The 27,779-nt window shown below is 39.6% G+C and overlaps 2 protein-coding genes and 1 long non-coding RNA gene across 3 annotated transcripts in view; 2 read left to right on the top strand and 1 right to left on the bottom strand.

The window, feature by feature from the left end:
• LOC124094836 (uncharacterized) overlaps nucleotides 1-27,224 on the bottom strand; it is a 229,713-nt gene extending 202,489 nt beyond the window's left edge. The window contains exon 1 of the long non-coding RNA XR_006852345.2: nucleotides 26,114-27,224. This is a non-coding gene — a long non-coding RNA (uncharacterized LOC124094836). The remainder of the gene's footprint in view (nucleotides 1-26,113) is intronic.
• On the top strand, nucleotides 499-10,856 carry Apela (apelin receptor early endogenous ligand). Its single transcript, XM_046447831.2, has 3 exons — nucleotides 499-716; nucleotides 2,013-2,102; nucleotides 8,891-10,856. The coding sequence occupies exons 1-2, from the start codon at nucleotides 641-643 to the stop codon at nucleotides 2,099-2,101; spliced, it is 165 nt and encodes a 54-aa protein (XP_046303787.1). The 5' UTR covers nucleotides 499-640; the 3' UTR covers nucleotide 2,102; nucleotides 8,891-10,856.
• LOC124094833 (tripartite motif-containing protein 60-like) lies at nucleotides 14,306-20,756 on the top strand. Its single transcript, XM_046447828.2, has 4 exons — nucleotides 14,306-14,724; nucleotides 16,787-16,835; nucleotides 17,506-17,582; nucleotides 18,711-20,756. The coding sequence occupies exon 4, from the start codon at nucleotides 19,052-19,054 to the stop codon at nucleotides 20,471-20,473; it is 1,422 nt and encodes a 473-aa protein (XP_046303784.1). The 5' UTR covers nucleotides 14,306-14,724; nucleotides 16,787-16,835; nucleotides 17,506-17,582; nucleotides 18,711-19,051; the 3' UTR covers nucleotides 20,474-20,756.
• Nucleotides 27,225-27,779: the final 555 nt, after the last annotated feature.

The raw sequence follows: 27,779 nt of genomic DNA, 5'->3' as shown, positions 1-27,779 counted from the left end.
ATGAATTCAGCAATTTGGAGATTTAGTATAAATAGTCACCCCTTTGTAGTAGGTTTGTTAAAGATAAAGCAGTTCAGCACATGTTCCCACAAAGCATTTGGGAGTCTTAAGTTCGAGCTTCAGAATTCCTTCTGAAAAGGACAAAAGAGAGACTTCCTGTCATTTCCATTGGTTTCTGCATGTGGGACCAATATGGGCAATGCAAAGTTTAAACAGATGCAAATGGTGAGGGGAGGAGGCAGTGTCATGCCTTGTTTTACATATTTCTCCACATCCAGGCTGAATTTAAGTCACTCTCCGCAGAGCTTCCAGAGTAGACTTCCCACTGAAGTTACTGCATGCTTGAATGGTCTATTTCACCAATATTTGCTTATGGAAATAAAGGGGAGTGACTGGGGAGGGGGCAGGGAGGAGGAGATGAGTGGAGGAGGGGTTTGAGGCTGAGGGAGCCTCTGACCACAGCACAGCGCACCAGTAACCTTGTCTGATGTGATCATTAACCTTTCTGGAAAATGCAGCTGGCAGTCCTCTGAGGTTTGTCATTAGAATGTGAGGAGAGCCACACAGATATTGCACAGACTATTTACAGATTGTTTGGTTTACTTTAAGAGCTATTACTCCACTTGCCTGTGGCAGGAAAATGAGATTTCAACAATTTTTGTGTGTGTTTTTGATTTTTGTGATGAGTCTTCTCCTAATCAACGGACAGAGACCAGGTAGGACTTTCATACATTTGTATGGAGTAACTTGTTTTTATGCCTGTTTATGTCTGTGGTTCTGAGTACAACTGTATTTATGTTGAGAGAGTTGCTTAGGCGTGTTTGCAATAATATTGGGGGTAAATGTGTAGGATTTCTGAAGTAATGCGATCCTGCTGGTGACAGGATAGATCAGAATATATGAAAAAGCAATTGTATGTTGAAGTATTGCTAAATATTTTACCACTATTTTTCTAAATGCAAAGAAAATCTAAATCTAAGCTATTGTGGATGGGCTGTTCTTACAAATAGAAAGAAATGCAAATCTTAGTTTATTAATTAAAGAGTTTAATAAATCAACAACTTTTAATTAGAATGCAAAATTCAGAGCAGTTTCATCCAAAGAGCATGTAGCTGGCAGAGGAGAGCAATGTTAACTGAGTGTACAACATGTAAAAATCATAGCATGGCAAATGTAGATGAAATCGTAAAATGAGTCAATAGTTGCAATTTCTAGTTATGTAATAGGTAGATCACCTAAAACAAAGAAAGCACAGTTTGTAGTATTGTGTTTATAGAGCCAAAAATGTGCATGATCAAGACATATAATATTAAATTTACCTGACATCTTTTTCAAGAATGTGTTATATTTAACCAACAGGAATTTAGTAGACAAAATTATTTGAATGCATTTTTACTTCAAAGCCAAATGACTTAGATTTTAAAGTACCAGTAGGTAAAAAATTTAGAAAGTTAAAGTTTTCTGACACACAAAAACTGCAAACCCAAGCTTTAATAGAAAGGTGATAATCCAAAGGTTATATTTACTTGATAATGTACTTCTTCAGTAGAACAGAAATGGTACATAACTTGTTAAAAACTCAGACTTTTAGTTAATTAGAAGTTTGATTGGCATGAGGTTATTTCAAATGATGTCCCAGGCTGTCCTTTTACATAAGTAAGAAAAACAGTCCAAGTCAGCAACTCAGAAAGCAGCAACTGCTATTCAAACCACTTCTTCTTTTCCAAAATACCAAACACTGGGCAATGTTCTGTGATTAAGTTCCTATATAAAAGAATATTTAGGAAGAAATTACATGAAAGGAGGAGGATATTACTATTAAGATCTTGCTATTAACACTGTTAAGAATCTACTTTGTGTATATGCATCAGATTATTTATGCTACAATCATCTATGAACAAATGGCAAATAACCACAGAACAGTTTGACTGCAAATACAATTTTATATTCTCCAGATTATACAAATTGATTTTTTTAAAAAGGCTCCTAATCCTTCTTTTTCCTTCCTTTAGCTAATTTGGCCCTAAGAAGAAAACTGCACAGACATAACTGTCTTCAGAGGAGATGTATGCCTCTCCATTCCCGAGTCCCGTTCCCCTAAGGTATTTATGATAGAATATTGTTTTACTGCATTTAGTTACCTATTCCAAAAAAATGCATTTTTGTATTTTGTAATATGTAATTATAATTTATGATGACATAAAAGTTTCAGGAATGTGTACTAATGAATGAAAGAGGGAATTGATATGATGTTTGGGAATTACTTGTATAGTTAAAGAAGAAGATAGACTAGAGTAAAAAAATCCTGATATTGTTGAACCTAAGTGATAGTCAATACTCTTGTATGTGGTTGAAAATTTTCATAATTAAAAAATCAGACATCAGGAGAATTTAATTATAAACAGTATGTTTCAGGGTTTTAAAAAACATTGAAAAACACATTTTCCATTTAGACCTCTATGTACTTGAGAGCATTTGGACATATTTACTGAACACCACTATAACAATACCAACACTTCCAAATTTCCAGCCTCAACACTTCCAAATTTCACATATAAATCAACTTAATATTAATGGCATGGCAGCTTTCCAGCCTCACTAACAGTACTGGTCTTGATGACTGCATCTTTAAGAATAAATTCAGAATAGAACTTTGCTCCTCCTTTTTTGTTTTATACTCACTAAGAAGCCAATGATTTTACCACCTCACTTCAGTAATACTACTGGCATCAGTCTTCAAACAGTGCCCAGGTTTAAGTCATTTCACTCTAAAAACTAACTTGACATCCTATTGTAATTATTTTAAGCTCTTTGGTTCATTTAAAATATGTCTTCCTAAAGAAAATACATAGAAATATCCCACAGCTGGTTAACTTACACAGGCATTTGCTAAATTAGCTTTTTCAACTGGTCTGTAAACTCTAGCTTTTATGGCTTTGCTCATTCAGTGCAAAGAATATGTGCTTTTCATACCCAGTGGAAGCCTTGTAGTAGGAAATTAAATGAAGTGATAAGCATTTATCAGAGGACTGAGACAAAAAGCCAAGATATCTATGCCTTATCTGCAACAAATTACTCTTTGCTATCGAAAAATGTAAAGTAGGTTGGGTGGAAGAATCCAGAAAGATACAGTGGGGGTTGCTGAGAAGAAGCCAATTCACAGTGACAGAAATATGCTTTAAAAGGATTACTATGTTAAAATATCCTTTGGTGTGCGTCAGCGTTTCCAGCAGTGTTTCCACCTATGTAGGTGAGACTGAAAAGCTGGGCTTATAAGGAGTGAAGAACTTCCAGATTTTCCCAGCACTCCTCTGTAAATAACAAAGAGGAGAGGAGGCATTTCACAATTGCAAGAGAATTCCTGTATATACAAAGATGCCTTTCAAAATACAAACACAAGTCCTTAGTTAGCCATAGATTATATTGGCTTTCACCTCACACAACCTACCATAAAAACTGAGCTACAAGTAAACAAGATAAGAGTAGTGAAATTTGAAAACGTAAGGGAAATTTTGACTTGCAAACCAAAGGGGAATTTAAATACAAGCTATATAAACCTTTTAATAATAACAATCCTTCACAAAAGCTAGCTGATAGTTTTGTAGAACTGCTCAGGTTACACATCCATTTTTAGTGTTTAGGCTAGTCCTAGATCCAGCTACAGTTCTGTGAAGACTGTATGAAAGTCACCTGTTGGAATCTAGTGATTATTATAATAGTCAGTGGAAGATAAACATTAAGGTAATTCCTCAATGTCTTAGTCAGAACTAAAAAGTACTGCCTTCAGATTTGACAACACACTTCTCACTGTCCTGAATACTGTCTCACTTTCTATGTCTTAAAAAAAAGCCACTCTGACAAGTAGGTAAAGACCCAAATAGGATCTAAGTAGTGGACTCTAAGGCAAAAACCACCCTTTCATTTCTCCCTTTTTCTACATTTTTTAGATAAAATCACATGTGGTTGATTCAGCTAGGGTTAAGTGAGACTGTAAAAAGATAAACAATTGACTTTGGAAGTTCTCCAGATTAACCCATTAGAGTGATTTTGACCTTTAGCTCATTTGATCAAATGACTTATCTTTACTCTGTATATTGTCTTTTTTTTTTTTTCTTTTGTGGTGCTGGGGATTGAACCCAGGGCCATATGCACACAAGACTGAGCTACATCCCCAGTCCTGCTCTGCATATTATCTTTACTCTGTTCCTTTTGCAGGCTCCTAGAGTCCTTCTCAGTGATCCTCAGCATGATTTCCTACTTTATATAACTGAGTCAATTAAATAGAAGACCTATGCTGCTTACAGGGCATTTCCTGGATATTTGTTTTTCAAAGAAATGTTTTAACATTACCTTCAGCTCTGAGTGAGAAGAGCAATAGGAGAAGGGATGTCAGGAAACGGGAACTCACAGATTAATGAGGGAACTACAGAGTGGGAAATAAAACAGGGGCTTAAAATTCAAATATCTTCCCTCTGCCAACTGTACTATCTCATTACATCAATGCCTTTATTTATAAATATGCACTCTAGATAACTACATACCCTATTAGTAATACTCTATTCAGTTCTTCCTTTTTTTCTTTTTTAGGTACCAGGGATAGAACCCAGGGACATTTTACCATTGAGCTATGTCCTCAGCTCTTTTTATTTTTAATTTTGAGACAGTCTCACTAAGTTACTTAGGGCCTTGCAAAATTGCTGAGGCTGGCCTCAAACTTGTAATCCTCCTCCCTCAGCCTCCAGAGTCTCTGGGATTACAGGCATGCACCACAGTGCACAGCCTCTATTTTTTCTTAATATTTATTTTTTAGCTAGGATTATAGCTCAGTTGGTAGAGTGCTTGCCTTGCAAGCACAGGGCCCTGGGTTCAATACCCAGGACCATCAAAAAAAAAAAAAAAAAAAAAGTTATTTTATCTATTTTTATGTGGTGTTGAGGATTGAACCCAGAGCTTCGCATGTGCTAGGCGAGCGCTCCACTGATAAGCCACAACCTCAGCACCTCTCAATTTGGCTTTTTAATAACAGTTGCAATGCTATGTTCATGTTAGAAAAGTTTATTTCTAACAGTATAAAAGAATATAAAGTCAGAAGTAAAAGTTCCTTGCCCTCGCCTATCGTTTATTTTCATTTCCTAGGCGTAATGGCTTTGAAAATGTACATGGTAATACACCATTTTAAATTACTTTTTTTCAAACTTGCTTTCCATTCAAAATGTCTCTAGTTCTCTATTTTGTATCTTATTCTCACCTCCTTGATCAGACCTCTGCTCTGCCTCCCAGCTCCTTCTCTAGTCATCCTATTGGCCTGCCATTTCTCACCCCATTCTGTCTGTGGGGCTTCCTGAAGCCCAGCTCTGCCTTCAGCACAGATTTCCACTTCAGTGAAACACTTCATCTCCAACATTAGCAGGTCTCTGAGGAAGAACTCTTCTGCTCATTTTTAAAAATCTATGATATTCAACCAGCTATATTTCAAACATTTGGTCACCTCTAGTTCCCTTTTTTGTTTGTGTTTGTTTTGCAGTGCTAGGGCTCAAACAATCCAGGGGCCCACGTGCTAGGTGAGCACTGTTACACACTGAGCTACACCCCCAACTAGCTTCCTTATAGCACTTCTAACTTCCTCTTCCAACTCAAAACAGGAAAAAACTCCTTTTCGTGGAGAAAAGGAAGATTATGAAGCATCTGTGACCCCATAGTGCTCTCTAGTGACCAGCCCATGATCTTCTCACAGGCAAATTTCTTGAAATAGAGGCTGTTTTCTTTTCCTCGCATTTCACTCTGAGAAAATTCCTGTAGACTTCCTTCTGAATACAGTTCAGTTCTGATTTGTTACATCACTATAGATCAAGTGGTGGAACGGATTTTCCTTGGCTTCCATGATACCATGCTTCTTTTTGTTTTTCCCTGGAACAAATGACTATTCTTTTTAGGACCCATATGGGTGGCCAAATGCCTCCTTGGAATCACCTTAGCTGCTCTATAGGCACCTCGGGCCCATGTCCATAGCATACTGGCAAATCTCTACTATGGCTTCTCTCAGACTTTTTCTTGCATCTGTTTCCTGTTCCATTATCATATTCAGGAAGACCTTCCCTGATAACTCTTCTTGTGAAATGACAATACCTTGCCTCACTCAAGATACCCCATCCCCTGGTTTGCTTTCTCCATAACACCCATTGTCATCTGGCACATGTAACATATATTTACTTTGTTATTAGGTTTAGTATTTGCTTCTCTTCATTACAAGATAAGTTCTATGAGAACAGAGATTTCCCTCTGGTCCCAGCTGTGTGCCCACTGACTATAGTAAGCTTTCTAGAAATATCTGATGAATGGGGCTGGGGGTGTGGCTCAGTGGTAGAGCACCCCTAGGCTCAATCCCCAGTACCACAAAATAAATAAATAAAATAAACTGTAAATCCAATCATGTTACATCTTGATGAATATTGTTAACTTCCCCCATGACTTTCAGAACAAAGAGAACTGACATAATTTGGCAAATATCACTGATAAGGTGTACCTCTCCAGTCTCATCTATCACCTCTTTCTTTTCCCCTCCCGTTTACCAAAGGGGACAAAAACTAAGACTGTTTACACCATCTGAATTCAAGCTCTGGCCACATAGCTCATTCTGGTGAACACGGGCAATTCACTGACCTTCTCCAACTCTCCTTCCCCTTCTACATCTGCAGAATGGAACTAGTTATGTACCTGTCTATCATAAGACAATGTGGGCACATAATGAGTGCTAAATAAATAGTACCTAGAGTTCTTATTGTTGTTACTTCAAAAACAATCCACTCTCCACCTCTTGCTGCTCTTCAAGGTACACTTCTGCCTATTCTTTACTTTACTATCATTCATCCTACAGGATAATTCCCTTGATTTTGATACCCCACCAATTTTATTAAATGCTCATTTTTTGCTTTCAGAGCATTATTTGCATACTTTCTGTCACAGTGCTTGATCCGCTATATAGTAATGTGTTAACTGACTGTACTCTACTCCCACTCCTCTACCCTGCCCTCTGTATACTGTGAATTCCTGGAAGGGTGGGTTTTATTTATTTTCATATCTGCAATCCAATAAAGTGCCTGGAACTCAGTAGACATTCCACAAATGTCCCCAAAAGGAATAAAATAAGGCCAGGCACAATGGAGCCTACCTGTAGTGCCAGCTACTAGAGAGTCAGAAGTGGGAGGTCAGTTTGGGCAACATAGTGACCATGTCTTTAAAAAAGAAAGAAAATGAAACTTTTTCTTATTATGTTAGCATTTAAGACTCACTGTTATCATACCTGAACACAATTTTCAGTTTTACTTTCTAATATTACCTGCCAAGCCACACTGATTTCCTATCTCTATGCTGGAGACCTCTTGTTTTCGTTTTGTTTTGTTTTTCCAACATTTCACCACATATATTTAGAGACCTTTTGACTTCTATGAATTCCTTCCCTTACTTTATCAAGTCCAGACTCTTCCCCTCCCCCATGTTCTCTTCAAATCCCATTTTCTTCATGGGGACTACCTGGCATTAATTAAAATACTCTTCAGTGCCAGCAGGGTGGAACAGGCCTGTAATCTCAACTGTCAGGAGGCTGAGACAGGAGGATCATGAGTTCAAAGCCAGCCTCAGCAAAAGCAAGGTGCTAAGCAACTCAGTGAGATCCTGTCTCTAAATACAAAATAGGGCTGGCGATGTGGCTCAGGGGTTGAGTGCTCCTGAGTTAGGGTCGAGTGCTCCTGAGTTCAATCCCCGGTACCCCCTCCCCCACACAAAAAAACTTCATTCTCTCATTGATAAGTTTATGAGATTTGTTGTTGCGCTGAGCTACATCCCTAGCCCTGTATTATTTTCATTTTTGAGACTGGGTCTCTCTAAGTTGCCCAGGCTTGCCTCAAATTTGCCATCCTCCTGCCTCAGTCTTTTGAGTACTTGGAATTGCAGGCATGTGTCATCAACACCCAGCTCATTCCAAGCCTTGTTGTTGTTGTTTTTTTCCTTTTTATTGGCACATTATAATTATACATAACGGTGGGGAGATTTGTTATAATATATCCATACGTGTACACAATAAAACAGTATAATTTGATCAGTTTCAAACCCCAGTACCTCCCCTTTCCTTCCCCTCCCTCCCCCTGGTCCCCTTTTTCTATTCTACTGGTCTTCCTTCTATTTTTTTTTTATTCTAATTAGTTATACATGACAGTAGGATGCCTTCTGACACACTGTACACAAATGGAGCACAACTTCTCCTTCCTCAGGCTGTATATGGTGCAGGACACACCAGTAGTGTAATCATACATGTATATAGGATCATGACTGTCTCATTCTACTGTCCTTCCCATCCCCACAGCCACACCCCTCCCCTCACTCCCCTCTGCACAATCTAAACTTCCTTCATTCTTCCCTACCTTTCCCAACTATGGATCAGCATCCGCTTATGAGAGAAAACATTTGCCAAGTCTTGTTTTTGTTTTTTTGAGACTGGCAGCTTCCAGTTAAGTTGCTCAAACTGGCCTCAAACTTGCAATCCTCTTGACTCCGCCTCCCAAGTCACTGGTATTATAGAGTATATCATCACACCTGGCAAAACGCAGAATATTAACAGAAATTGTTCAGATTGCTAATGGAGACAACTGAGCAAATAAAGATTACTAGGTGAAAAATAATGTACTGTACTAATTTCTTTAATATCTTAAATTCAGGCTTCTAAAGAAACAGGAGCTATATTTATACCAAAAGGTAAGGATATATAAAGGTGCTTCAAGCACTGAAAAACAGGTAGTTTTAGAACTCTTTTGTCTATTAAAAAAAAAATTAGCATGGGTAAGTTGGTTTACTGGATAATACATCTTATTATGATGTGTTCTCTCGTGTCTTTCAGATATAGAACTCTGCAGCTGATTTCATTAGCTATACCAGAAGAAGAGTGAAGGAGTGAAGGAGAGATCTCAACCACCCAAAAGAACTTCACTGTGGCAATCGGGGGATTGGTTACACTTCATCAGACAAAAAGGAATTGTTTGAAAGTACTGGAATGGTATTTTAGTTCATAGGACTGCCTTCTTCCTGGTTATTCATTTGCCTGCATAACAAAAATCACTCATCTTTTTTCAAATGTTTATCTCATTTGATTAAAAAGAAAAACATCTTTCAATGTCTTAGAACACTCTATAGGTAAAAAGTGCAAGAATTTAAAATATTTTTTATATTCCTATAATCTCCAAAAGTGTGTTGTATATGTTTAATTCTTAAAATAAATGCTAAATCGGTGAAATGAGTTAGACATTATTACCCTAAGTACATGTATGAAGACACGAATGGTGTGAAAATACTTTGTTTTACAATCAGTGACTTGAAAAATTGTGCTCTATATGTGTAATATGAAATGGACTGCATTCTGCCATCATGTATAACAAATTAGAACAAATAATTTAATAAAAAAAAAAGAAATGCTAAATCTAAAATCAAGTGCATTGACTGGCTTTGAAGAATATGAAGAAAATTCTTGATTAATTATTTATACTGAACGACTAAGAAAAAAATTATTAGTTGCCACTGTATTATATGATAAATTTTAGTGTTAATAAAAGTACGTTTTTTATTTTATGAATAGTATTCACTAGAAGTCCAGAAGAAAGCATAAAATACTAATTGTAGTCCATGTTATTTTAAAAGGGAAATGTTTATTTCTCAAAAATTTTTTCTCATCATGTAATTTTAAGAAGCCACTGTTTATTTTCCTTGAATGTTTTATGGCCTTGATCATTTTGTATAGATAGTTCCTTAAAAAGCCTGGCTTAATTAATATTAAAATAACAGTTATGCAACCAGGCACAGTGGCACATGCCTATAATCCCAGCAGCTCACCAGGCTGAGGCAGGAGAATCATGAGTTCAAAGCCAGCCACAGCAACTTAGCGAGGCCCTGTCTCAAAATAAAAAAGGGCTGGGAATGTGACTCAGTGGTTAAGTGGCCCTGGGTTCAATCCCCCATACAAAAAAAAATTAGTTATGCCAATGATGCCCTAACATGACAAAATCTGTATCTAATAGGTGACTGTTTATCATTCTGATAAGCTTTGTTTTGATGCTGTTCAACCTGTGATAGATATACAAATTAAAAAATCAGAAAAAAAATTAGAAATATGATTACCCAAAAAGGAAACTATTATCTAGATCTGAATTAATAACTAGGTATTCCCAAGTGGTTAAATGTTATTAGTTTGTATTTATTGAAAGACTGTTAGCTTAATGACACAAAGTTTAAGTTAATTCCAGATGATGAGTTTACAAAATCATACCTTGAAACTTGTAAACATTGTAAACATTATAGAGTAAGAAAGGATATTAAATTAGTAACCTTTATTTTGCTAAAAATAGCAGTTTGGCATTAATGTTAAAGAATCTGAAAAAGAAAAATCTCAAAATATCATAGAGTTTGTCTTCCTGTCAAGGTTTATTTAAAAATGTCTTTTGGAATAAAAGATACTTAAGGCACTGAAATTAAAATTATGTATAAAATTGTTTATCTCATTAAGTTAGATGTTATTGGGGAACTCCTAAATAATTTTCTGGATAAATTATAATTCCTTTCCACAAGTGCACCTTGAGTAGAAACATAAGCTATTGTCAATTATATTTATATTTAAAACAAACTCACTTGTATACTATACATATAAAACACTTTATACAATTCAAATACATCTCATTCAATAAAACCTGTATTTTTCAAGTATGAATTCTCATATTCACAGAAGAACAGTTAAAAATCAGCCTTAATAATGTAATTAAGTGGCTACTGATTTCTGCTCCTAATAATTTAATAAAACACTTGGTGACTTGAGTGTCTGCTGTGTGTGTGTGTGTGTGTGTGTGTGTGCAATCATGACGCATGCAGGGTGTGGGTACTGGTGATTAAACCCAGAGGTATTCTACCACTGAGCTATATCCCCAACCACTTTAATTAAATTAATTAATTTACTTAGTTTTGGCTATGGAGATTAATTTAGGGGTGCTACATCCCAGGTCTTTTTTTTATTTTGAGATGGGGTCTGCTAAATTGCTGTGGCTGGTCTCAAACTTAAAATCCTTATGCCTCAGCCTCCCAAGACACTGGAATTGCAGGCATGTATCACCAGGCCCAGTCCTATTTATTTAGTTATGTATTTGGGTACTAGGGATCAAATCCAGAGAGGCTTTACCACTGAACTATTTCCCTAGCCCTTTTTATTTTCTGTTTTGAGATGGGATCTTGCCAAGTTGCTTAGGACCTAAATTGCATCCTCCTGCCTCAGCCTCCCAAGCCTCTTGGATTACAGACATGCACCACTGCATCCAGCTCCTTTTACTTTATTTTTTTGTGAGAAGGAGGAGGTACTGGAGATTTAACCCATTGGATACTTTCCCAACTCTTTTTTTATTTTCTTTTTCCAACTCCTTATTTTGAGATAGGGTCTCAATAAGTTGCTGAGGCTGGCCACTGGTCTTGACTTGTGATCCTCCTGTCTCAGTCTCCCAAGCTGCTGGTATTACAGGCATGTGCCACCATACCAAGCTATTTTGTATTTTCAGACAAATTGCCAAAATTGGCCTTGAATTTTTTATTTCCCTACCTCAGCTTTCACATAGCTAGGATTATAGGTGTGTATCACCACACCCTGCTTTGTTATCTTTTCTCAGTATAAGAACTATTCAGTCTTACAGCTGGGCATGGTGGTATGTGCTTGTAATCTCAGCAGCTTGGGAGGCTGAGGCAGGAGGATCACAAGTCAAAGCCAGACTCAGCAGCTTAGCAAGACCCTGTCTCTAAATAAAATATAAAAAAGAACTGGAGCAATCCCAAAAGACCAAAGGCCAAATGTTCTCACTAATATGCAGATGCTAACACTCAATAAGGAGTGGGGGGCAGAGGAGAACAGAAGTTTACTGGATTAGACAAAGGGGAATGAAGGGAAGAGATGGGGAATGGGAACAGGAAAGATAGTAAAATGAATCAGACACGCCTGTAATCCCAGCAGCTCAGGAGGCTGAGGCTGAGACAGGAGGATAATGGGTTCAAAGCCAGCCTCAGCAACTTAGTGACACCCTGTTTCTAAATAAAATATAAAGCCAGGAGCAGTGGCACACACCTGTAATCCCAGGGACTCAAAGGCTGAGACAGGAGGATTGAAAGTTCAAAGCCAGGATCAGCAAAAGTGAGGCACTAAGCAACTCAATGAGACCCTGTCTCTAAATAAAATACAAAATAGGGCTGGGGATGTGGCTCAGTGGTCGAGTGCCCCTAAATTCAATCCCCAGTACCAAATAAATAAATTTAAAAAATTATAAAAAAGGGCTGAGGACATGGCTCAGTGACTGAGTATCCTTGGGTTCATTCCCTGGTACCAAACAACAACAACAAAAAAAAAAAACAGCCTTTCTCTTTTAAAAATTGCTTTCAAGTGACAAGAAAAACACAAATTTCACCGTTTTCTTTTTAAGTTTTCCAAAGTATACAAAAGCAAAACACTTAGATCTGCTCACTCTAAATTTTAGTTAATTATTTCCTAGTGCTAAAGATCTAACCTGGGACCTCATACATCCTAAGCAAGTGTTCTACCGCCAAGGTATACTCCCAGGCCTTGCTCTAAATTTAATTTCTGCCCACAAACAAACAAAGACATTTTTAGATGAATTTATAGATAATGTGTATAATTACATATGAACAAAACACTTTTTATATGTATAATATATATACATGTGTGTATATTTATATATCATTTATCATATCTGACACTGTTCAAAATGCTTTAACTTATGAAAACTCATTTAATACTCAACAATTTCAAGAGATATGCTGTACTATTATTATTGCTCCACTCTTCATTTTTATTTCTAGATAATAAAACAGGCACAAAAAGATAACCTGCAAAAGGTCAAACAAGGTAAAAGAGCCTAGATTTGAACTCCTGGAAGTCTGGTTCTAGATCCTAGTCTTATCCACCATTCCTTATCTTCACAGAATTACAGACGTTGAGAATGTGGACTCATATATATACAAATACATTTCACAACACAAATAATAAGTCTGTTGTGTGTCCTTGCTAAAAAACATATGGAACAACCAGAGACAAAGATTACAAAGCATCTCAGGAGTAACAGGTATGAAACATATTCCTTGGCTGATAAACTAGTTTACACTCTAATAAACTGAGAACAGTTTCTGTGGAAGAGTAAGGATGAATGCTAGATTGCTTCTGAACTCCTCATGCCAATTCTAAAAACAATTGGTCCAGAAGAAGACTCAAATCAATAATTATCAACTCTTTAGGTTAATTAGCATCTATCAGCTAGTCCGGCCCCTCTCTGCATAATTACCAGGGACCCTACAAAGTATGGTCAGCCTTTCAAGATTCAGGGCCATACTGATGGGGTTCCTATGTTAAGTAATTTTTATGCCATGTAGTGTGACAGGAACTTATTTTCCATATTATGATATTTAAGTTGAAACAATTCTCTCATCCCACAGAGAAAGAACAGAGATGAACTGCTACCACTAGTATTGCAAAAGGTCTAGCAACCAGGACTTTATCAATATCTTGATTTTCTAGTTCACATTTGTAACTGCTCATGCCCTGCAATTCATGGATCTCTTAAAAGTAACAAAAAAATGTTTCCTTTCAATTACAGCTAGTCGTCCTTTCAAAGATGTGTGACACCATGTTTAAAATATTTCCCTAAGCTGGGTGTGATGGCAGATGCTTGCGATTCCAGATACTCCTGAGGCTGAGGCGGGAAGGTCACAAGTTCAAGGCCAGCCTGGGCAACTCAGTCCACAGACCCCATCTCAAAATAAAACATAATATAAGATGCAGCTCAGTGATAAATGGCTCCAGGGTTCAATCTCCAGTACCACCTCCCCCCCACACACAGAAGAGAAATCCAACTTTGTCTCGAAGGCCTTGCACTGACTCTTGCCTATCTCACCCTCCACCCAAAGCCATTTTCTACGCCCTGCCCCTTGGCACTTCTCTTGAAGTTCAACAAGCTCCTCACCTGTTCCTCCTTCAGCCTTGAGGGCTATTACCCTTGAAAGGTCCAAAAATTTACAGTCATTCCTCCAATTCCGCCTAAAAAAACGTGACCTCCTTAGCAGAGACCAGAGCGAACTGGAATTGGTGGGACAGGGCAAATCCCCTAGTCAGGGGACAGACACACCCACCTATTGAGATGCAAACTAATCCAAAAAGGGACTGGTTCCTCCTGGATTTTCTGGGTACGCCCCGCATCCAGGTGACCTTGCTCCAGGCTACTGAAGCAGCTCCTCGGCTCAACTCCACTCCCTTACCCTCTGAGAGAAGTCTGAGAGAAGGCCAGGGGAAGCTTTCAAAACCAGCCTGCAGCCTTCCTTTGGGCCTCAGGTTGCACACAGAGATATCATAGTACGAATCTGAAAAGGGTGTGCCAGGAATGAAACAGTCACTCGAGGGCAACCGGGAGATCCTCACTGAGCCACCCGGCTCTGCCCAGGAGCTCTTCACGCTCTCCCCGCCACAGAGGATCACCGAGCATGCGCAGGCCTATTCCCCGCCCACTTCGTAAGGAACAGCCAATCACCGCGCGGGTTTAACAGTGAGCAGTCTCCTTGCTCTGGGGTCCTCGGGGTTCCCATCACACGCCCCTGCGCGCTCCCGGATTACGGCGGGTCTTTCCAGAGCTGCGGAGCCGCTCGCTCCAGGTAAATCGAGGGGTTGACAGAAGGAAGCCAGGCAGTCCCTGGGGTGAAGCCTGTCTGAGCAGTGGCTTCGTGGGCAGCGACCACGAGCCAGTCCGCAGGGTCGCAGCTTAGGTACGACTGGGTCTCAGTGTCTGGAGAAGGTCTTGTGGAAAATCAGACAGACAGACAGCCGGGTTCCAGATCAGTGGGCTAACAGCGAGGGTAGGGGGCCGTGGTAATTCAACTTTCAAGAAGACTTTTGAACTGAATGAGAATTAGTGAAGTGATCACCTTCAAATGTATGCATTTGGGGTTGGGGTCGTGGAGGTAAGGGAGTGGGGTGGTAGCCGCCGTATGAGAACCCACCACCCTCCATCACCTGCACCTCTCTAGTCATCCTTCAGTCCTCGCAGGGGCCTTATGGGTAGGAATGACCTTTTCAAATTTAAATATGAGCAGGTTATTTATCAAACATTTAAGCCAAAGACATAGACCACCAAGAACTTCATAGTCAAGTGGGGATTTGGACCCGCTAGATAATGAACCGCAAAACTAGCCTGTTCTGGTAGTGCACGCCGGTAATCTCTGCACCTCTGGAGGCTGAGGCAGGAGGATGGCAAATTTGAAGCCAACCTGGGCAATTTGGTGAGATCTGTCTCAAAATAAAAAGAAAAGAAGGATTTTGGACGTAGCAAAGATGAAGCTGTTGTGTGGTGACCAAGGCCTGGAATCGCAGCCACTCGGGGAGGCTGAAGCAGGAGTATGGAAAGTTTGAGGCTACCTGCAATTTAGTGAGACCCTGTCTCAAAATAAAAAGGGTTGGGGATGTGGCACAGTGGTTCAATCCCCAGTAGAGAAAGAAAGAAAAGATTGATTCTGCTACATAGTTAGGAATTGATTGGAGGCACCGTTGTGTATCCAGGAGAGAAATATGGTTAGCTTGAATTAGAATAGTGATAGTGCCTACAGACCTGTTCCGTTTCTGTTCACTTCATGACATTAAAAAGATGGAAAGGCTGATTTGTGTGTGTGTTCTAGGAAAGGGTGACACAATAATACTGGGAGTGAGTGTGTTTTATATCCTTTGCACTATGCCAGAGTTCCTTTTCTGTAAAGTATTGCATTCTGATTTTATGTTTTCCACATGTTCCCTATGTGACAATGAGTAAGATTCTATTTTTTGGTAAAGGGGATTGAAACACTCAAATGAAGACAATGAAATATGAAGGTTTCTGAATGATAGGCTAAGGGAAGGAAACTTTGTCCTGATTAGGGCAGTTACCAGCAGGAAAGATTTAATCGGTTTATTTGGGTACTGAAGACTAAACTCAGGGATGCTTTACTACTTTATTTGCCCCCTCCCCCCAGTCCCTTTTATTTTCAGATAAGATCTTGCTAAATTATTGTGGCTGTCCTCAAATTTGCAGTCCTCTTGCCCTAGCCTCGAAATTGCTGGGATTATGGGCATTTGCCACCAGCCTGGCAGATTTAATCAGTTGTGCAAGTGAAGGCTTGAACCCAGCATGGTGGCTCACACCTGTGATCCTGAGAGGCAGAGGCAGGAGGATTGAAAGTTCAAAGCTGCTTCAGCAATTTGGTGAAGTCCTAAGCAATTGGGACCCTGTCTCAAAACAAACATTAAAGCCAGGCATGGTGGCCCATGCCTCTAATAGCAGCTGAGGCAGGAGTATTTCAGGTTCCAAGCCAGCCTCAGTAATTTAGTGAAGCTGTAAGCAACCTAGCAAGACCCTGTCTCAAAAAAAAAAAGTAAAAAGGGTTGGGGAAAGGGTTGGTTGTGGCTCAGTGGTTAAGCATCCTTGGGTTCAATCCCTGATACCAAAGCAAAAAAAAAAAAATTTTTTTTCTTTTAAGTTATAAAGAGTTGGGGAAGTGGCTCAGTGGTTATTTAAAAAATAAAGTGCAGGCTTGAGCCTGGGATATGACTAAGTGGTGGAGTGCTTTGTGGGAAGGGGGAGAAGCAATGGGCAAATCTAGAACTTGGGTGGACCTTAATTGGATCCAGATTGCATTATATGTCAAATGAAGGCTTTAATAACAAATTGTTATAATTTTTTTTTTACAGCTTAAAGAAAGAAGATTCAAAAAAGATACATAGATTTTCCTGAAGATAGGTAAGTAAGTGAGCCAGGATTCAAACATGTCCTGTGGGGGTTTTTTGTTTTTGTTTGTTTTTTTCAGTACTAAGGATTGAACCCAGGGCCTTCAGCATGCTAGATAAGCACCCAGCCACATGCTTAGCCCTTAGTGTTCTTTTAATATTAGACCTTATATAGCCTTTTGCTATGATAGCTCTTGCTTGTGCAGGTCTGAGACACTGAGAACATAAGTTTGGAAATAATTTATAAATGGAAACTTTCTAGTCCCATGGCATTTTTTTTTTTTTTAAATAATGCTGGTATAAAGAGAAAGTGTGTATAATAAAAACAATTTACTTGAGAAGCAAAACAAAACCAACTTCACATGTCACAACTATGCCCATGTTATTACTCTTATAATAAGGAAAGTTATAAGGAAGGGGAGAAGAATAGAAAAAGCTGAGAAAAAGCTGGTAGTGTGTGCAGGAAGGGGAGACTATTGTGTTGATGGTGAGATAGCTTGTAAACTTGATGGAAGAATTTTTTTTTTTTCCTAATTTAGTTTTTGTTGTTTTCTTAATCCTTTTGGAGGAATTTAATTTTTCTTAAATTTGGGTTTGGAGTTTGTTACAAAGAATTGCACCCAGGGGCCCTCTGAGCTACATTCCCAGTTCTTTTTATTTTATTTTTTTTAATTTTGAGATAGGGTCTTACTAAGTTGTTGAAGCTGGCCTTGAACTTGTGATTCTCCTGCCTCAGCCTCCCAAGATGCTGGAATGTTAGGTAAGTGCCACTGCATTGGCTTCTTTTTATTGTTGAACTTTATGAAAGGGAGTTGCAGCCATCTAGATGGTACCCTTATTTGTCTTTTTTTTTTTTCCTTAGTATCAAATATTGAACCTAGGGGTACTTTACCAGCAAGTTATATTCCCAATCTTTTTTAAATTAAATTTTTTTAAAAAAAATTTCCCTGTGCTGGGGATTGACCCTAGGGGTGCCTCACCTCTGAACTACATCCCTACCCCTAATTTATTTTATTTTATTTTATTTTACTAGTACCAAGAATTGAACCCAAAGGCACTTTTCCATGCAGCTATATCCTAGCCCTTTTTATTACTTTATTTTTGAGACTGTTGCTGAGACTGGCCTTGAACTTTTAATCTTTATGTTTTAGCTTCCTGCGTCCCTGGGATTACAGGCCTGTGCCACTGCACCAGACTGGGCTGTTTCTCTAGTCTTCTTAAGTGTAGAACTTTGTTTCTTTTCGTGCCATTGACATCTTTTTTTAAGAATACATAATAGTTGTCTTATAGAATGCTCCGTAATCTGAATTAGACTAATTTTCTCATAATTAGATGAGGCTAAATATTTTGGGCAAGAATATTATATAGGCAGTGTGTGTGGTGTATCAGAAAACATCTAAGGTTAGTTTGTCCTGAATTTTTTGTTGTGGTTTTTAATAAGTAGTATGTGGGGTGAATTTGAAATGTGAATACCTTGTATTTCCAAGAATTTCCACCCCATAATTTTTGCATTAATTTATGATTCCCATGTGAATGGAGTTTTTTGTTGTTGTTGTTCTTTTTGTTCTTTTTAGTTACACTAACAGTAGAATGTATTTTGACATATCATGGAATATAACTTGCCCTTTTTGTGGTTGTACATGATGTGGAGTACACTGATCGAGTATTTCATATATGAACATAGGAAAGTGATGTCTTGATTCATTCTACTGTTTTGCCTATTCCCTTCACTCCTCCCTCTCTGCTGCCTATCGTGAGTCAGCATCAGCATATCAGAGAGAACATTTGGCCTTTGGTTTTTTGGAATTGGCTTATTCCATGTGAATGTTTTAATGCATTGATGATTATAGAACAAATTTTTAATTTAAGCGTCTTTTCTCACCCATAGGAAGGATTCCTGATTGTGAACCAAGGTTACTTCTTTTGAACAAGAAAAGTCTTAAGCTTGACTTCAGATCATTGAGTGGGAAGAGCAGCCACCCAGCTAATATGCAATAGGTTGTAGGCTCAGGAGCATAATTGGTAGTAGATTCTGGGGGGTAAGTCACAGAAGGCTAAACAGGTTTTTAAAGGCTGCCATCAGCGAGCTGAGGCAATAGAACCAAAAGCTAGTCAGTTTTGAAGTTCTAAGGGAAGATTTCTACTGCTTACCAGGTCTTGAGCCCTATAGAGACAGGCCCTCCTGAAGGAAATACTACTTTGTCCACCACCTTTGTTTATCCAAGGCTTATGGAGTTTACAACTGTCCTGGCAGACCTCCACAAGGAGGCTAACTGTCCCATCTGTCTGAAGTGCTTGAAAAACCCAGTGACAATCCATTGTGGGCATAACTTCTGCCTGTCCTGCATCAGTGTGTGCTGGAAGGATCTAAAGAATAGTTTCCCCTGCCCTTTATGCCACTTTCACTGTCCAGAAAGGAAGTTCAGGCAGAATTACCAGCTGAGTAACTTGACTGAAATTGCTAAGCTACTCCCATTACGAAGAAGCAAGAGAAAAAGACAGGAAGGAAAGTTTATATGTGAGAAGCACAAACAAGCTCTGACTTTTTTCTGTCAGAAAGACCTAGAGGTTTTATGTCCTCAGTGCCGTTTCTCCATTGATCACCAGCATCACACTATTTGGCCCGTAAAGAAGGCTGCCCTCTATCACAGGGAAAAATTGGAGTGCTACATTGACCCATGGAAGGAGAGAGTGGAACAAATTGAAAAAACGATTAGTATGCAAAGTAGAAAATCCCTGGAAGTGAAGAAAAAGGTAGAACGTAGGAGAGAAGAGCTCAAATCTGAATTTGAACAAATTGCATTGTTTCTCCAAAACGAGCATGAGACTGCTCTTAGGCAACTACAAGATGAAGAGATGGATATTTCAGAGAAACTGCAGGAAAACTTGACACAGCTTTCAGATCATGCTTCCTCATTAAAATATCTGTTGAAGGAGATAGAGAGCAAATATGTAAAATCAGAAGTGAAATTACTGGAAAATGTTAAGAGTATCTACCACAGATATGAAACCTCAAAATGCCCTGAAACTTTTTCATTCAAATTAAAAGATTATGTTTACCAGCTTCCTCCACAATATTCTGGCCTAAGTAGAATTATCAAGCAATTTCACGTAGATATAGTTCTAGATCCTGAAACAGCCCATCGGAACCTTATTATCTCTGAAGACAGAAAAAGTGTGCAGTATGGAAGTATGAAAATAAGACCTGATCATTCCAGAAGATTTTATCTCTGCCCAGCTGTTCTAGGTTCTGAGGGATTTCATTCTGGCAGACAGTACTGGCAGGTAGAAGTGAAAGACAAGTCTGAATGGATTGTGGGTGTCTGTAAACACACTCTTTATAGAAGAAGGAAGATTCAAAGAAAAACAGTTGTAGTACAGGATGGATTATGGGGAATTGGGCATTGTAGTCAGACTAATTATGTTGCATTGGGTTCTGAGGAAATTAGTATTCTCCCAAAAGTTACACCTAGTAAGATTGGTGTTTTTTTAGACTCCGAAATGGGTGAGGTTTCCTTTTATAATATGGATGATAGAGCTCTTCTCTATACTTTTGATGATGATTTTACAGAAACGCTTTGGCCTTATTTCTGCACTGGAACTGACTCAAAACCTCTTAAAATCTGTACAGTAACAGATTCTGATTGGTGATGTATTCGAAGATTTCTTTTTCCTTTCAGTTAGTGGACATAACTGAGCCAGTGAATCTTGTTGACAGTTGCTTTTTTAAAAAATGTTTTTACTATAAAAAAACTGTTATTTCATATAAAATTTTAAGTCAGTTCATAAAAATGTAGTTCCTGATTTATAGGCATATTATGGGGTCTAATTGGGAAGTGCTTTAGAAATTCTTAGATAAAATATTTGGGAAAAAGTGTATTACTTTGGAAAGTATTACTTCAATGATTGTTAATAAAAGTGAATTGGATTTTTTTTTCTGGTATTTGCCTACATATTTCCCCTATAAGAAAAATAAAGCTTTTAAATGCAAACATAACCATGCAGGGACCACACCTGCTCTGTAAAGGTTACCATTTTCAACTTTTATCTGTTTACCCCTATATTGAGTCATGTTTTTAGTCTTGTTAGCTTGCAGTGTTGGGGATGGAACCCAGGGGTCCTTCACATCTTTTTTTTTTTTTTTTTTTGAGGCCAGGTTTTACTACCTGTTGCTGAGGCTAACCTCCTGAGCTGCTGGGATCACAGGCTTTTTATTATTTTTTTTAGTCATACATGACAGCAGAATGTATTTTGACATATAATACATACATGGGATGTACATACATCAATCATAATGTCTGTTCTATTCTGCTGCCCTTCCTATTCCCCCTACTCCTCCCCTCCTCTCCCATCATTTCTCTATCCAATCTAATATGGCACTTTTTTTTCTTTTTCTCATCACAACATCATATATGTATTCTGTATTAACAATGAGGTTTTCTTTCCATCTTCCGTGCAACTCCCCTTCTCCCTCTTTTTCCCTCCCACCTCTCTTCCCTATTTAGTGGTAGTCTTCTCATGCTCTTCTTCCCTATCCTATTTTGAGTCACCCCCCTTATATCAGAGAAGACATTTGTTTTTTAGGGATTGGCTAACTTCACTTAGCATAATCTGCTCCAATACCTTCCATTTGCCTGCAAGTGCCATGATCTTGTTATTTTTTAGTGCTGAGTAATATTCCATTGTGTATAAATGCCACATTTTTTTAATTCATTCATCTATTGAAGGGCATCTAGGTTGGTTCCACATTCTAGCTATTGTGAATTGTGCTGCTATAAACATTGATATGGCTGTGTCCATGTAGCATGTTCTTTTTAGGCCTTTTGGTGTTTTTTTTTTTTAATATTTATTTTTTAGTTTTCGGCGGACTCAACATCTTTGTATGTGGTGCTGAGGGTCGAACCCGGGCTGCACGCATGCCAGGCGAGCGCGCTACCGCTTGAGCCACATCCCCAGCCCTTTTTTAGGTCTTTTGGGTATAGTCCGAGAAGGGGAATAGCTGGGTCAAATGGTGGTTCCATTCCCCGCTTTCCAAGGAATCTCCATACTGCTTTCCAAATTGGCTGCACCAATTGCAGTCCCACCAGCAATGTATGAGTGTACCTTCCCCCCCCCCCCAATCCTTGCCAGCACTTATTGTTGTTTGACTTCATAATGGCTGCCATTCTTATTGGAGTGAGATGGTATCTTAGAGTAGTTTTAATTTGCATTTCTCTGACTGCTAGAGATGGTGAGCATTTTTTCATGTATTTGTTGATTGATTGTATATCCTCTTCTGAGAAGTTTCTGTTCAAGTCCTTGGCCCATTTGTTGATTGGGTTATTTGCTTTTTTGTTTAACTTTTTGAGCTCTTTGTATACTCTAGAGATTAGAGCTCTATCTGATGTTTGAGGGTAAAAATTTGTTCCCAGGTTGTAGGCTCCCTATTCACCTCGCATATTATTTTTTTTGCTGAGAAAAAACTTTTTAGTTTGAATTCGTCCCATTTGTTGATTCTTGGTTTTAAGTCTTGTGCTATAGGTGACTTATTAAGAAATTTGGGGCCAGCACCCACGTGATGAAGATCAGGGCCAACTTTATCTTCTATTAGATACAGAGTCTCTGGTCTGATTCCTAGCTCCTTGATCCATTTTGAGTTGACTTTTGTGCATGGTGAGAGATAGGGATTCAATTTCATTTTGTTGCATATAGATTTCCAGTTCTCCCAGCACCATTTGTTGAAGATGCTTTCCTTTCTCCATTGCATGTTTTTAGCACCTTTGTCTAACATAAGGTAGTTATAATTTTGTGGATTTGTCTCTGTGTCCTCTATTCTGTACCATTGGTCTACCAGCCTGTTTTGGTGCCAGGATCACAAGCTTTTTAAAAGTATTTTATTTAGAAACAGGGTCTTGCTAAGTTGCTGAGGCTGGCTTTGATCCTCTTACCTCAGCCTCCCAAGCCAATGGCGTTCAAAAGCACATCTTTTTGTCAGATTTATCCCTGAATATTCACTCTGCAGCCATACTAGGGATTGAACCTAGGCGCACTCAACTGCTGGGCTACATCCCAGCCCAATGTATCTTCAGACAAGGGCTCCCTAAATTGCCCAGGCTAGTCTCAAATTCCCAATCCTCAGCCTACCAGCTAGTTGGGATTACAGAGGTACACCACACTCCTGGCTTTTGTTTTGTTTCTGCAGTACTGGGGTACTTAGGCAAGTGCTCTACCACTGGCTATATCCCTAACCCAAATTTATTTTGAGAAAGCTAAATTGCCCAGGCTGGCCTCCAATTTGAAATCCTCTGGTCTCAACTTTCTGTGTAGCTTGGATTACAGGCTTGTACCACCATGTCTGGTGTGCACCCATGTAGGGGACTGTGTATGTGTTACTGGGGATGGAACCCAGGGGCACTCTACCCCTGAACTTCATACCTAGTCCTAATTTTGATATCGGATCTCACTAAATTGCCCAGACTGGCCTCAAGCTTTGGATCCTCCTGCTTCAGCCTCCTAAGTCTGGAATTACAGGTGTGCTCCACCAAGAGCTAGATCTGGGGTGTGCTTATAGGCCCAGCTGCTTATGAGGCTGAGGCAGGAGGATCACTTAAGCCCTAGAGTTAGAGGACAGCCTGAGCAATACAATGAGACTATGTCTCAACAAAAAAAGTTTTATTTTTTGTTTTGTTGCAATACTGGGGCAGGGCTGTGTTTTCTCTCCAGAATTTGGAAATTTCCAGAATTCTTTTTGTTACTAATTGCTAATTCCATCCCATTATGATGAAAGATTCTCTCTTAAAATTTGCTAAAGTGGTGGCACATCACTACAACAAGGGAGGCTAGGCAGGAGGATCTCGAGTTCAAGATCAGCCCAGGCAACTTAATGAGACCCTGGTTCAAAAATAGGGGTTGGGAATGTAGCCAGTGGCTCAAACCCGTAGTACCACAAAAAAGAAAAAAAAAATAGGAATATTTGGGCTAAAGTATAGCTTAAGTGACAGAATGTTTACTAGCCTGTGTGAGGCCCTGGTTTTGAGCCCCAGCACTACAAAAAGGAACAAATAGAAATATTTGGGACTGAGGTGTAGCTTGGTGGTAGAGTACCTGCCCAGGAGACCCTAGGTCTGATCCTTTCAGCTCTGAAAGGAAAACACAGTGAAGAAAGGAAAATAATTGCTTGAGTCACCCGTGCCCCAATTCGACAGATTGCAGTGTGCAGAAAGACCCCTTTGACCTGGAGAAGGGAGGGGCAATTAAACACAGGCCGTAGCTGGTAGGCACACACCTATAATCCCAGTGGCTCAGAAAGCAGGCAGGAGGATCATGAGTTCAAAGCTAGCCCCAGCAATTTAGCTATCTGAATAAAATATAAAAAGGACTTTGGATGTGGCTCTCCTGGGTTCAATCCCACTATCCCCTACCTACCCCCCCCCCAAAAAAAAAGAAAAAGAAAACACCACAGGCCTTAGACTTAGAGCTCAGTATCCGGCCCATCATAGTAAAGCCCAGTGATGGGCAGAGTGCCATGGCCCTTGGTCCAGTACCTATAGACAAAGCCTCTAGAGCCTCCCCAGAGCCAGGTAAAAATCTTGATTTCAGGGAGCCAGACTGGTATTTCAGACTGCAGCACTGCTGGCCACGTGATGCACCTGTATTGTGTCCTCAGCATCAGCCTTGGTGATCAAGGAATGGCTTCCAACATCCACATCAGGCATAGCCTGGAGAAAGACTTATCTACTGATAAGACAGATGTGAGTGGAGGACTTTTCCTTGGTACTCAGTGCTGGGCCAGGGAAACCCAACACTGGGCAGAACTCATTGGTCCCTTCCCCAGGCTAGCACACAAACTTGGTCTCTGGATCAAGCGCAACACCTTGCAGAGACTGCAGCCCCAGTAAAATGTACTTATGTTCCAGCCTAACATCACCCCTCCTGGCTGCAGTGGTCTCAGGCCATAGGAGATGACAGTAGCAGGCAGATCATAGCATCATGGGCCTTGGTCGCTGTAGCTTTAGGTTTCCCGGTATGATCTAGCATTGCAGTGGCTGTGGTGGCAAAGGGACTGCCCACCTCCTTTCTCCTCCCTTCTCCCACCCAATCAGCACAACGCAGTGATTGTCCACATAGGGGAAGAACAAGAATGTGGACACACATATGGCTGTGGGTCCCAAACAGTATATGCCATTGAGGCCCAGTGCTGGTCAGAATTCCATAGTACCAGACTGTAGGCCAGTGACTGTAGACAAGGCATCAGGGTCCATCCTGCTCCAGGTGGAGGCACATGGACCCAGTGGAGATGGACTACCCTCTCCAGACACTCCTCAAATGCATCCTGAATAATAACACTGCAGATTCAAGGCGAGTGTGTGTGTGTTGATGGGAATTGAACTCCTATACATGCAAGGCAAGCACTCTATCAACTGAGCTATTTCTCCAGCCCCAAGGTAAATTTTGACTTGGGGCTCCCACTAACACTAAAATGGTTGCAATATACCAACTGTAGTATCATGGCAAATCTGGAAATTCTTTTTATTTTTGGTACTGGGGATTGAACCCAGAGGCACTTTACCACTTAACTATATCCACGGCCCTTTTTAAATTTTTTGTTTTGAGACAAGTTCTCGCTGAACTGCTGAGGCTAGCCTGAAATTTGCAATCCTCCTGCTTCATCCTTTGGAATCCCTGGAATTACAGGCCAGCACCTGTGGGCCCTGCATAAACGTGGATTTAGAGCACCATCTAGTGCTCAATAGTAACAATGATCACGGGCTCAGAGAACATTAAACAGCCGGCTTAGATTTTATGGAAGGACAGTTGAAAGAAAGTCACGCTGAAGATTGGAATAAATACCTGGTTCTTCAAAGCCTGAATAACATTGTGTGCCAATAAGGATCTAGCAATTTCTGTGATATCATGAAAATTTAAGAGAGATCAGTAGAATCGAGGAAAGGAACCAGGGGTAGGGAGGAAGGAAGGGAAAGCGGAAATACTGGGGAATGATATTGGCCAAATTATATTGTTATATTGTGTGCATGTACAAATATGAAACAATAAATCCCACAATTACATGCAACTATAATACACCAATAAAACATGTGGAAAAAAGTTTTTGTTTTTTTTTTTTTTTTTTAAATTCAATTCTGAGGGAAAAAAAAAAAAGTTTCTGGGAACTATTACCTCACTGAAGGGACAAAACACCAGAAAATGATGGTGATAGCTATGTGTGATCTCTTTCACAGAAAATTCAGAATAGTCATTTTAAGGGGAAAAGCAGATTTCCTGAAATCAGTTTAATTAAGGTTTATACATTACCTTAATGACGCTTCACTCAAGATGTGGTGACACACACCTGTAGTCCCAGTACTCAGGAGGCTGAGGCAGAAAGATTACTTGAGCTCAGAAGTCTGAGGCTAACCTGAGCAACATAGCAAGATCTGACCTTAAAGAAAGAAAAAAGATGGGGCTGGGGATGTGGCTCAAGCAGTAAAGCGCTCGCCTGGAATGTGTGCGGCACTGGGTTCGATCCTCAGCACCACATAAAAATAAAATAAAGATGTTGTGTCCACTGAAAACTGAAAAATAAATATTAAAAAACTCTCTTAAAAAAAAAAAAGACAGTATATATTCCTGGTTCATAGTTCAAACCCTGCTAGCTCTTTGAACATGGCGTTGGCACACAGGTGGTAACCACTTTTCTTGTCACGCCTTTCTCCAATGTCCTCATAACCCTTCACATTCAGTCTCCCAGAGTCCTAAAGCAAGCTGTGTGTCCTTGATATGGCCATAAATCTACCCCCTCAGTGTTGAGATCTGTTTTTAAGTAGGGAATATTCCTTTTCATAGTGAGAATAAAGCAAATAAATGTCAAAATGTTTGAAAAAGTTTCAATCATGGTGTGTTAGCTTTTCATTGCTGTGACCAAAATGCTCCACAAGAACAATTAAGAGGAAGGAAAGTTCCTTTTGTCTCACTTTCAGAAGTTTAGTCCTTGGTGGGTTGACCCCATTGCTCTGGGCTCAAGGTGAGGCAGAATATTATGGCAAAAGGGTGTGGTCGAGGAGCACTGGATGCAGAGAGGGAAAGGGACTGCAAGAAGGCACCCTTCCAGGGCACACCCCCCAGTGACCCACCTTCTCCAGCCATGTCCTGCCTGCCTAGTTACCACCCTGATAGTCCACTCAAACTATCAGGGTGGACTGGTTAGGTCCAGCTGTCACAATCCAATAAATTCACCTCCCAACATTCCTGAATTAACACTGGAGATTTTGAGGAACGGCTCATAACCAAACTATAAGACACAGGTAGAATCTTCTACCATTCCCCTGTGTTATTTTGGAGAGCGATCAAATTACCTAGACACTCAGAAAATGAGCATAACCTTAGGGCAAGGAAGAATTCTGTGAAAGTTGTTTAGTGATTGAGTTCTCTGGATCCTAGTCTGAAGAAACTAAAAATGGGAAAATAAGAAAAATATTAATTTGGTTTGCATGAGTGTCCCCCAAGGATTCTATGAATATTTACGAACATTTAAGCCCTACTGGAAGGTCCTTAGGTTGCAGGAGGGGACATGCCCTTGGAAGGGAAAATGGAACCCCAGGCTCTTCCTCTGAGTGTTTTTTTTTTTTTTAAGAGAATTTTTTAATATTTATTTTTTAGTTTTCGGCAGACACAACATCTTTGTTTGTATGTGATGCTGAGGATTGAACCCGGGCATCAAGCATGCCAGGCGAGCGTGCTACCGCTTGAGCCACATCCCCAGCCCCCCTCTGAGTAGTTTCTGCTTCCTAGCTCATCCTATGAGAAGTTTTCTCCAACACATGCTCCCCACCATTGTTATCTAGCACCTCTTCTGAGGCCCAAAATAAGATGCTACTCAATCTTGGAGTGGAACTTGAAGAACCATATGCTACATATGCTTACATTAATTGCCTCAGGTATTTTGTTATAATCATATGAAGCTGGTTAATACAATTAACCA

This window comes from Marmota monax, unplaced genomic scaffold (genome assembly GCF_021218885.2).
Source record: "Marmota monax isolate L192 unplaced genomic scaffold, Marmota_monax_Labrador192_F-V1.1 WCK01_AAM20220418_F8-fsc00040, whole genome shotgun sequence".
Taxonomy (NCBI): Eukaryota; Metazoa; Chordata; class Mammalia; order Rodentia; family Sciuridae; genus Marmota; species Marmota monax.
The sequence above is the reverse complement of the archived record's forward strand: the minus strand, read 5'-3'. Positions and strand labels throughout refer to the sequence as shown.

Bases quoted from the DNA above. Each gene is read 5' to 3' on its own strand.
- Apela (XM_046447831.2), top strand. From the start codon at position 641: ATGAGATTTCAACAATTTTTGTGTGTGTTTTTGATTTTTGTGATGAGT. The intron at 717-2,012 runs GTAGGACTTTCA...TCCTTCCTTTAG, and splicing joins AATCAACGGACAGAGACCAG to CTAATTTGGCCCTAAGAAGA.
- LOC124094833 (XM_046447828.2), top strand. From the start codon at position 19,052: ATGGAGTTTACAACTGTCCTGGCAGACCTCCACAAGGAGGCTAACTGT.